Source organism: Cherax quadricarinatus, chromosome 10 (assembly GCF_038502225.1).
Source record: "Cherax quadricarinatus isolate ZL_2023a chromosome 10, ASM3850222v1, whole genome shotgun sequence".
Taxonomy (NCBI): domain Eukaryota; kingdom Metazoa; phylum Arthropoda; class Malacostraca; order Decapoda; family Parastacidae; genus Cherax; species Cherax quadricarinatus.
This window is the reverse complement of record NC_091301.1, coordinates 5,517,879-5,529,468: the sequence shown is the minus strand read 5'-3', so window position 1 is coordinate 5,529,468 and position 11,590 is coordinate 5,517,879. Positions and strand designations below refer to the sequence as shown.

Here is an 11,590-nt window from a genome sequence, read left to right as displayed (position 1 = left end):
CTTAGTTTTATGACCAGGTATTACAGGCCTTTAATCTACCTGTGTTTGTAATATACAGTGGACCCCCAGTTAATGATATTTTTTCACTCCAGAAGTATGTTCAGGTGCCAGTACTGACCGAATTTGTTCCCATAAGAAATATTGTGAAGTAGATTAGTCCATTTCAGACCCCCAAACATACACGTACAAACGCACTTACATAAATACACTTACATAATTGGTCGCATTCGGAGGTAATCGTTATGCGGGGGTCCACTGTACTTCAACATTAGTGAAATATGGCGGATTTTGTTTGTCATCAAACAAATATATTCAAGTACCAATGAACAACACCTGCAGTAGAAAACCGCCCACCAAATTATCAACAACTACCTTCTCGTCTGAGGCCTGGTGATCACTTCCAAACAAAACTGCCTGCTACTTCTTCCAAGAAAAAGGCTCAGAAGAGGTGTTTTGCCTGTGCACATACAAAACAATGCCCACAACAATGCAGAGACACTCATTTTACATATGAGGAGTGTAAAACATCACTGTGCATGACACCATGTTTCAAAGACTTCCACAGGCTGCAGAACTTCTAGAAATATGTCCTTTGACTGTATATGAGTATATAAAATATAGAAAAATAGTAATAAACATTTTATAATGTTCGTTTGTGTAAACATGTTTTGTAAACAGTATAATGACAACAGTGTTTGTGCAGTATAGAAAGAGTAAATATTTACAAAATAGTCCTCATATTGGTCTCACAGGCCATAAAAGTTACTTGAAAAGAAAAATTATTAAAAAATAATAGAAAATAGTAGAAACAAAATAAATGATTACCAGGTGACCGGCAGTCAGCAACGTTGCCGTATGCGGTTCAGTTTCTGTCAACTTCACGCCTCCATATCTCGGTAAGTATTGATGGCCAAAAAATTTTTTTTAGCCTATGAAGTTTAGAAAAAAAAAAACTATCTTTTCATAAGAATTTTTTTTTTTTTTTTTTTTTTTAATATTTTTCGACCCTGAGAATAAGTCTGGGAGTGCCTGTCAACCCTGAAAGGGTTAATGGTACACTCTTAACCCTTAAACTGTCCAAATGTAGATGTGCGTTTGCTCGCATAGTGCTCTGAACGTAGATCAGAGATTTGTTTTTCATTCTTTCAAAATTGGGGTGATAGGCCCGAGTCGCCTAGACATGAGAGAATGGGCCTTAACACTCGGTGTGTGCAGTATTAAAAAAATCTGGGACTGCTTAGTACCCTGTGGGAGCACCAGTTCAATTGAGCACCAGCTAAAGCAAATAGCTTGGCAAACACCAGGGATTCACTGATGTAATGTCGCATTAACACTCCCCTTTTAAGAGGAAAGTAAAATAGGTTAGATAAATACATGAGTGGGTGTGGGTGGGTGTGAGTTGAACCTGATTAGCTTGTGCTACTAGGTTTGATGGCATGCTCCTTCCTTCAGTGGATGTGACCTGCCTTGCATGGGCCAGTAGGTCTATTGCAGTGTTCCTTCTTTCTTATGTTATGTTAAATCAAATCTTAGTCAAAATCAAATGATTCTGAGTATTATTTGCCAAGTTGCTAATTCCTTTCCTCTCCCAAAAATCCACACTGACTTGGTTCCATCTGACAGACATTGTGAAATAAAGAACAAGAAAAACTATGAAAAGTATATTAAATTTTATTTTAATGAATATTTTAGTTGACATCTTATTTCATAAATCCAATATTATAAAAGTTAAGTTTGTTGTTGCGTGATGTACCACTTATTAAAGTTGCATAATAATATGTATCGCTAAAACTTATGAAAATTACTACTGTCAACCTATACTGCACTCTATAAATATTTAAAAATTACTGTTTAGGGTACCATTAACCTTATCATGTTTGTACAAAATTTATTTTCTATTTCTGATTGCTTCAGCTAAATATAATCTTAACAACCTTAATTGACAATGAGCATGCAGTATTTTTTTTTTGAATACATACTACAGCTATTAATATTTGTTTCATCAATAAGTGAAATACTAACTGCATTATGAAATAAAAACATGTCATTATAACAAGAACTACTGTATCAAACATGCAGGAGGTACAGAAAGCAAGAAAAGGTAAGGTAAAAGTAACGAGAAAAGATAAACCAGTACACAAAATATTAAAGCTTTTTTTGTAAATACTTAAGGAATAATATGTAAAAGATTCTCCATGAGGAAGTGGAACAGAATTCTTCCTCCGTAAGCCATGCATGTTGTAAGAGGCGACTAAAATGCCGGGAGCAAGGGGCTAGTAACCCCTTCTCCTGTATAAATTACTAAATTTAAAAAGAAAAACTTCTGTTTTTCTTTTTGGGCCACCCTACCTCAGTGGGATACGGCCGGTTTGTTGAAAGATGATGATGTAAAAGATTACTGAAAGGGTAGTCTTATTTTTAAAATGAAATGTTTTCATAGGCAATTTGTTTTTCCAAAAGAATGAATAGCTAATGCTGATAATATGACGATAAAAATCAGTTGCTAATGATACCATGTAAATTACAATTACCAATGTCTTGTGAAAATACCTAAATAAATTTTACAAAAAATTTGAAACTTGTTTTTAATATAATAATACTGTAAAGATGCAAAAACTAATAGTATAAGAAAAATACACAACTGCTATAAAAAAAAAAAAAAAAAATTGGTCATTCTCACCCACCATCCACAGTCAAATAAATACTATGCTAAATTTCATGTTTTTCAAGTAAAGTATATGATGTCTATCTTAGATTTTTTCCATATCAATGAGATAAGAAGCTATGATGCAATACAAATAAACTTAATTACCATTTCTGCTAAACTTTCTCCCATGACAAAATGTACTCCATTCACCATTTGTATTTCTGAAGAAGAATGTATAGTCTTTGGGTAAATCTGAAACAATTATTTATCCATATCCTTTCAAGAGAGCAACATACACATTTTCTTCTTATACAGTGACTTGCACACTGTTTATAGGAACTGTTTTTCACACACCACTTTAAAGTTCTGACTATATAATGAATAACATTACCACCTCACTAGCACATAAATATACATTACAGCCTCTCTTCACTTAGCGACATACTTGTTTACCGACACTTCGGACTTACGACAGGCTCTCTGACCAGTATGCATACCTGAATAATGTATATTAGAACCGATTTCCTCTATTCTGTTTATTACGATATATAGTACACTACCATATAAACGTTTAAGAATATACCAGAAATGTTATAAATGGTGCAAAGGTGACATTAAAACAATATCAAAGATGACTAACACAAACTCGCTACCATTTCACTTAGCGACGTTAAGTGAGGAGAGGCTGTATTATAATAATCAAAACTAAGCGCTAAACCCACAAGAGTCATATAGCGTTGACATAAATATACAGCTTGTTGAAATACTTGTACAAGTTTAGCATTTATTGTGAATACTGTACAATTAATATTGTACTTTCTTACATATAACAGTAAGATTATTCTTTCTTGTCTCCTGAATTTGTTCCTTTATTACCATTTTTTTCTTTGCCTCTGCAATTACACCCTTCACAGTGTCTCTTCTCTGCCTCTTTCAAATCTGCATCTCGCACACGAACCTTTCCTCATATATCCAAAAGTACAGGTTTTGTCTCTCCAGCACATTTAAACATGGATACGATAAGTTTCACAAATCCTGTGTCTTTAGGCTTTTCTAAGCCACGTTGCAATCTGTTTTTCATCACAGCAACAAACTCCCGGTTGCTGAGCTGACCATCATCTGTGTGGATTGATATAAAAATAAAATGTATTAGAAAACAAGTGCAGAAAAATCTGATAAAAAAAAAGTTGTATTTTATTCTTAACAAGTTGGCCATCTCCCACCGAGGCAGGGTGACCCAAAAAGAAAGAAAATCCCCATAAAGAAAATACTTTCATCATCATTCAACACTTTAACCTCACACATATACATAATCACTGTTTTTGCAGAGGTACCCAGAACACAACAGTTTAGAAGTACCTACCATCCGACTTACGACCGAGTTCGGTTCCGAGAAACCGGTCGTAAGTCAAACTTTACTACTGAATATCAACAAAACATTTTTGTAATGACTTTAAAATAAAGTTTTATTTTGGTGTTTCATGTTTTACTTTACTTTTTATGCTGTTAGTACTGTATTTTATACTGTAAGGTTTAGGATAAACACTGTGTACAACACAAATAGTCGTTTATTTCCCAGAAATTTGGCATAAAAAACATGGTCGTAAGTCGAGTGGTCGTCAGTCGAGTGGTCGTAAGTCGGATGGTAGGTGTAGATACGTATAAAGATACACAACATATCCCTCCAAACTGCCAAAATCCCAAACCCCTCCTAAAAATGCAAATCTTTTAATTGATAGGGTAGTATTTTAATCCTTTCACTATCCAGACCCATGATTTAAAACTTTCAGGGTCACAACCCCTGCTCTCAAATTTGCTCTCAGGGTCTGATACATCCAGCACTGGCAGATGATATTGGCAGTTTGGAAGGATATGTTGTGTATCTTTATAAGTACAGTGGACCCCCGCATAACGATCACCTCCGAATGTGACCAATTATGTAAGTGTATTTATGTAAGTGCGTTTGTACGTGTATGTTTGGGGGTCTGAAATGGACTAATCTACTTCACAATATTCCTTATGGGAACAAATTCGGTCAGTACTGGCACCTGAACATACTTCTGGAGTGAAAAAATATCGTTAACCGGGGGTCCACTGTATATGCTTCTAAACTGTTGTGTTCTGAGCACCTCTGCAAAAACAGTGATTATGTATGAGTGAGGTGAAAATGTTGAATGATGATGAAAGTTTTTTTTTGGGGGGGGGGGGGGGGGGGGGGGAATTGTCTTTCTTTTTGGGGCACCCTGCCTCAGTGAGAGATGGCCAACTTGTTAAACAAAAAAAATATTTTTTTTTTTTTTTTTTCAACAAGTCGGCCGTCTCCCACCATGAGGAAGTGGAACAGAATTCTTCCTCCATAAGTCATGCGTGTCGTAAGAGGCAACTAAAATGCCGGGAGCAAGGGGCTAGTAATCCGTTCTCCTGTATACATTACTAAAGTTAAAAAGAAACTTTTGTTCTTTTTGGGCCACCCTGCCTTGGTGGGATATGGCCAGTTTGTTGAAAGAAGAAAAGATATATATACAGATACATCACACTCTCACAATTATTTTTTTTCTTTTGAAATGGTAGAGATTTTTTTTTTCTGAAAGTAATAAAAAAAAAAATACAAAATTTGATGGAAAACTGACAAAATTATGCTCTCATGAATTTTGCTTTCAGCAATACAGTGGACCGTCGGGTAACTATTTTAATCCGTTCCAGAGAGCTTGTCCATAACCGATTTTATCGTTAGCCAAATTAATTTTCCCCATAAGAAATAATGGAAATCCAATTAATCCGTTCCTGCTGTCAGGAGGCTTGACAGAATAGTACTTCAATATGACGCTATTATCAACTCTACGCCTTATTTATCTATCATAATTCATCTAATATGACATAATAAACAATATTAATAACACAGAAACATGATATATACTCTAGAATGAATAAAATATGTCATAATGTATGTGAGGATAAGTGATGGAAGTGTTGTTGTTCGGTTTATAATGGCCACTAGTGGTGGAGGATTCTGCCACCACCACTATCCACAAACAATATATGAACGTAATTTATAAATAAATACTATTTACATTTTAATTTATAAATAAGAAATAATTGCACTTACCTTGGAGGAGATGTTAGTTTAATTATGTAGTTAGTTTGATTGAGTGCAGCGAATATGCAGGGAGTGTAGTAGGCATGCAGGGAGTGTAGCAGGTATGTTGGGAGAGTAGCAAGCATGCTGGGAGTGTAGCAGGCATGCTGGGAGTGTAGCAGGCATGCTGGGAGTGTAGCAGGCATGCAGGAGTGTAGCAGGCATGCTGGGAGTGTAGCAGGCATGCTGGGAGTGTAGCAGGCATGCTGGGAGTGTAGCAGGCATGCTGGGAGTGTAGCAGGCATGCTGGGAGTGTAGCAGGCATGCTGGGAGTGTAGCAGACATGCAGGGAGTGTAGCAGGCAAGAGGAAGGCGAGTTTATTATTCTTCAATACGACGCTAATATCATCTCTACAGCTTATTTATCTATCACAATTCATCTAATATGACATAATAAAAAATATTAATAACATAGAAACATGATATATACTCTAGAATGAATAAAATATGTCATAATGTATGTGAGGATAAGTGATGGAAGTGTTGTTGTTGGGTTTATAATGGCCACTGGCGGTGGAGGCTACTGCCACCACCACTATCCACAAACAATATATGAATGTAATTTATAAATAAGAAATATTTACATTTTAATTTATAAATAAGTAAGTTTATTCAGGTATACACAAATACAGTTATATACATAGATTATCATACATAGCTGCATATTTGTAAAGTACTTAGAATAACCCAAAAAAGTCAGAGTAACTTATGCATTTCCACTGGGGTCCTTTTATATTTACACTTACCTTGGAGGAGATGTTAGTTTAGTTAGTTTGATGTAGGAGATGCTGGCAGTGATTTAGAGTGGTGGAAGGTACATAGCAGGCCGGCTTGTGTTCAGCAGCGCGATACACATACAATAACATTGGAGAGTTACTTTCGTGTCTTTTCTATCGCTTACTCGCTTAACTTACTTGCTACACTGTTAATTCTACACTTTATCTCTGACTGGCACTGTAGCCTTTATTGATACCTGCTTCTTTAGTATCGTACATATTGTAGAATCACTGCAGAAGGCACATTCACCCCTCTCTCTTCCTCCTCCACTTTGGTACTTTGCTATTAAGTTTTTTCTTGAATTTTATTGTGTTTATTTCCTTCTTTATCACAGGGCTGGCACTAGAAACTTTCTTTGGGCCCATGGTGGCTTATTTAGCAGTTACAAGCACTAAAAACAATGGAATAATACAAAATATATCGCATGTATGTGTGGAATCATCCTCCCTGTCTTGTAAACAATGGCACACATTTTGTACATGGGCTGAGGCCACGCTTACACGTTCGGGACGAATGTCCTAAACTGAATTTTTCATCGTTGGCCTATCCAATATTTTTATGCAAAAACGCATCGGTATCCGATTTTATCGCTATCGTTACCCAAGGGTCTACTGTATTTAGATATTGACGATTTCATCCGCTCTGAGTTTGATTTTAGGCCAATTCCATTGTTCCAGTTGACCAAATTCTTAGCTATTTCACTAATATATCTTCCATTCTATTGACTGAGTACAAGAAATTGACCATTCAACTTTTTAAACTAATCCAATACGTGGTCAGAAATTGTAATTTGGCCAATTTCATACAAAATTCAAGAAATGCCAATTTCAAAATAGGGTCCAGAATAAACAATGCAGACATTTCTGGCACTAAAATAACATTTTCTCTGTTCATTAGTTACATCTCCAGGCCCTTCTTATATTACACTTGCTTTCCATTTTGAATTTATGTAGACTACTGCATTGTAATAATTGTATCAATAATGTCAAAGCATTCCTAATTGCATATTAAACTGACTAGTTGGATGCATGTTGGATGAGTGATGTAATTTATGTACTCTGGAATATCAGCAAAAATCAAACATTTCTGCTAATTTGAGCTCAATTTCAAGTTACTTTCAGTCCTGAAACCAATCAAAATCATCTCTATTTCTGTAATATATTTTCTATTCTATCAAATGAGATATAAAAAACCAGAATATAAGCAAAAAAACATACAAAAATACACCGTAAAATCGGTCAAAATCGGTTTTAAACCAAAAACACGGTTGCAGTTTTTTTCCCATCATGCACTGCATGAGACAGGACTTTTTTTTTATATGGTGCACACTCACCACATAGACCCATTCTCTCATATCTAGGCCAAAATTTACCACATACAGCTTATCTGAGTGAGCTGAGCTTATCACACAAAACTATGGCACCGACCCACACTTTAAAGCCCCAGCCCTACAGCACCCACCCACAAAGGGTTAATAATAACTGTTTAAGTGTTTCAGATTTGGTACATACATGTACAGAATTAATACCTATACAATGTGCTATATAACAGTACTTTGAAGCCATGTAGCCCTGGTGGCAAATTTTGCAACTACATGTAATTACATGAAATTTTTATTCAAAATTAATTTTTGATATATATTTCTAAAATTTACAAGAATTTTAGAAAGACGTGCTGGCCGGGTTGAAGGAGCCACCGGTTATTTTATATAGCTGGACTCGAGTCCTGGAAATGGGAAGTACAATGCCTGCACTTTAAAGGAGGGGTTTTGGGATATTGGCAGTTTGGGGGGATATGTTGTGTATCTTTATACATATATACTTCTAAACTGTTGTATTCTGAGCACCTGTGCAAAAACAGTGATTATGTGTGAGTGAGGTGAAAGTGTTGAATGATGATGAAAGTATTTTCTTTTTGGGGGATTTTCTTTCTTTTTGGGTCACCCTGCCTCGGTGGGAGACGGCCGACTTGTTAAAAAAAAAAAAAAATTGAAACAAACTGCTTAAAAGGTGACACTACAAATGTCTTTAAATCCTATATGTGTAGAGTGAATGTAATACAGAAATATATTTCCATATAAATACACTTTTCCTTCAATTTCTTATTTCATCATTAAGTATACTTACTGTTATCATCAAAGAGTGTGAAGACAACGTTGACAACATGGTCCGAAAGCTCAACATGTGCAACAGTCTTGGCCACATGCTTCAGGGTTGCTGAAAAATTATTTACATTAACTACTACAGTACTGAAAAGAACTTTTTCATATGTAATTTTTCTCTGTTGATTACACCTTATATTATTGTAATTATATACTGTAATCACCATTTGCTGCTGAAAAACACATATGGTGGTGAGAAATGGTTATTACTAAAAAGTATGATGGAACTGTCATGCATGTGCATGATAATAGTTGCTATTCTATATTAGAGAAAGTAAAATGAAAGCATGTGTTGCTCTCTTTTGATAAGTTATTAATATGACCCATAATAATATTTACCTATATCAACTAAGGGCAAGGAGGAATAACATCTTGTAGGAGTGAGGAAGAGCCAGTTGTGAGTGTGGGGGAAGTTCGTGAGGCAGTAGGTAAAATGAAAGGGGGTAAGGCAGCCGGGATTGATGGGATAAAGATAGAAATGTTAAAAGCAGGTGGGGATATAGTTTTGGAGTGGTTGGTGCAATTATTTAATAAATGTATGGAAGAGGGTAAGGTACCTAGGGATTGGCAGAGAGCATGCATAGTTCCTTTGTATAAAGGCAAAGAGGATAAAAGAGAGTGCAAAAATTATAGGGGGATAAGTCTGCTGAGTATACCTGGTAAAGTGTATGGTAGAGTTATTATTGAAAGAATTAAGAGTAAGACGGAGAATAGGATAGCAGATGAACAAGGAGGCTTTAGGAAAGGTAGGGGGTGTGTGGACCAGGTGTTTACAGTGAAACATATAAGTGAACAGTATTTAGATAAGGCTAAAGAGGTCTTTGTGGCATTTATGGATTTGGAAAAGGCGTATGACAGGGTGGATTGGGGGGCAATGTGGCAGATGTTGCAAGTGTATGGTGTAGGAGGTAGGTTACTGAAAGCAGTGAAGAGTTTTTACGAGGATAGTGAGGCTCAAGTTAGAGTATGTAGGAAAGAGGGAAATTATTTCCCAGTAAAAGTAGGCCTTAGACAAGGATGTGTGATGTCACCGTGGTTGTTTAATATATTTATAGATGGGGTTGTAAGAGAAGTAAATGCGAGGGTCTTGACAAGAGGCGTGGAGTTAAAAGATAAAGAATCACACACAAAGTGGGAGTTGTCACAGCTGCTCTTTGCTGATGACACTGTGCTCTTGGGAGATTCTGAAGAGAAATTGCAGAGATTGGTGGATGAATTTGGTAGGGTGTGCAAAAGAAGAAAATTAAAGGTGAATACAGGAAAGAGTAAGGTTATGAGGATAACAAAAAGATTAGGTGATGAAAGATTGAATATCAGATTCGAGGGAGAGAGTATGGAGGAGGTGAATGTATTCAGATATTTGGGAGTGGACGTGTCAGCGGATGGGTCTATGAAAGATGAGGTGAATCATAGAATTGATGAGGGAAAAAGAGTGAGTGGTGCACTTAGGAGTCTGTGGAGACAAAGAACTTTGTCCTTGGAGGCAAAGAGGGGAATGTATGAGAGTATAGTTTTACCAACGCTCTTATATGGGTGTGAAGCATGGGTGATGAATGTTGCAGCGAGGAGAAGGCTGGAGGCAGTGGAGATGTCATGTCTGAGGGCAATGTGTGGTGTGAATATAATGCAGAGAATTCGTAGTTTGGAAGTTAGGAGGAGGTGCGGGATCACCAAAACTGTTGTCCAGAGGGCTGAGGAAGGGTTGTTGAGTTGGTTCGGACATGTAGAGAGAATGGAGCAAAACAGAATGACTTCAAGAGTGTATCAGTCTGTAGTGGAAGGAAGGCGGGGTAGGGGTCGGCCTAGGAAAGGTTGGAGAGAGGGGGTAAAGGAGGTTTTGTGTGCGAGGGGCTTGGACTTCCAGCAGGTATGCATGAGCGTGTTTGATAGGAGTGAATGGAGACAAATGGTTTTTAATACTTGATGTGCTGTTGGAGTGTGAGCAAAGTAACATTTATGAAGGGGTTCAGGGAAACCGGCAGGCCGGACTTGAGTCCTGGAGATGGGAAGTACAGTGCCTGCACTCTGAAGGAGGGGTGTTAATGTTGCAGTTTAAAAACTGTAGTGTAAAGCACCCTTCTGGCAAGACAGTGATGGAGTGAATGATGGTGAAAGTTTTTCTTTTTTCGGGCCACCCTGCCTTGGTGGGAATCGGCCAGTGTGATAAAAAAAAAAAAAAAAAAAAAAAAATCAACTAAGACTGGGGAATTACCAAAAGGTCCATAATATATTTGTCTTCACAATTTGCATTTACACATGCTCATTTGTTCTGCAATTACACAACTATTGAAAAATTACATCCTAGTAAATACAACAGTACAGAAGACATAGGAATGCAATAATAGCATAACTTAAATAGTGATTAAATGACTCAGGTGCTAAGACAGCTTCATGGGTCTCGTGAAGGTGACTTGGACCTAAAGTGGACACCAAAAACACTACAGTACACTCGCACTTGCTATTCCTCTCTATCATCCTACAAATACAGTGACAAGAAGTTGGTACTTCAGCTACGAGTTCATCTTACAGATAATGTTAATTTTTTTTATTAACAAATCAGCTGTTTCCTACTAAGGCAGGGTGACCCGAAAAAGAAGATACTTTCATCATTCACTCCATATTTTTTATGGGTCCATGTCATCCCCTTTTAACCTTTAAATTGTCCAAACATAGATCTACATTTGCTCGTGTAGTGCTCTGAACTTAGATCTACATTTTTTGTTATTCTGTCTTATGGAGAAAATCAAGGGCGGAGCGCTACACGCGTAACCGTAGATCTTATTTAGGACAGTTAGAGGGTTAAAGTGATCAGTTCACCATAGCAAGATTGCTACAAAATCTGTGACCTAGGGTATGAATATAATACAAA

General features: G+C 36.7%; 1 protein-coding gene across 9 annotated transcripts in view; it reads right to left on the bottom strand.

Annotated features, from left to right (window-relative positions):
- Positions 1–1,657: 1,657 nt before the first annotated feature.
- Positions 1,658–11,590, bottom strand: part of LOC128687900 (calcium uptake protein 1 homolog, mitochondrial) — a 116,597-nt gene continuing 106,664 nt past the window's right edge. For all 9 annotated transcript variants that reach the window (XM_070083559.1, XM_070083561.1, XM_053775479.2 and 6 more), the window contains 2 exons: positions 8,687–8,776; positions 1,658–3,766 (listed from right to left, as the gene is read on the bottom strand). In XM_070083559.1, coding sequence (XP_069939660.1) covers positions 3,612–3,766; positions 8,687–8,776 — 245 coding nt within the window. In that variant the 3' untranslated portion in view covers positions 1,658–3,611. The remainder of the gene's footprint in view (positions 3,767–8,686; positions 8,777–11,590) is intronic.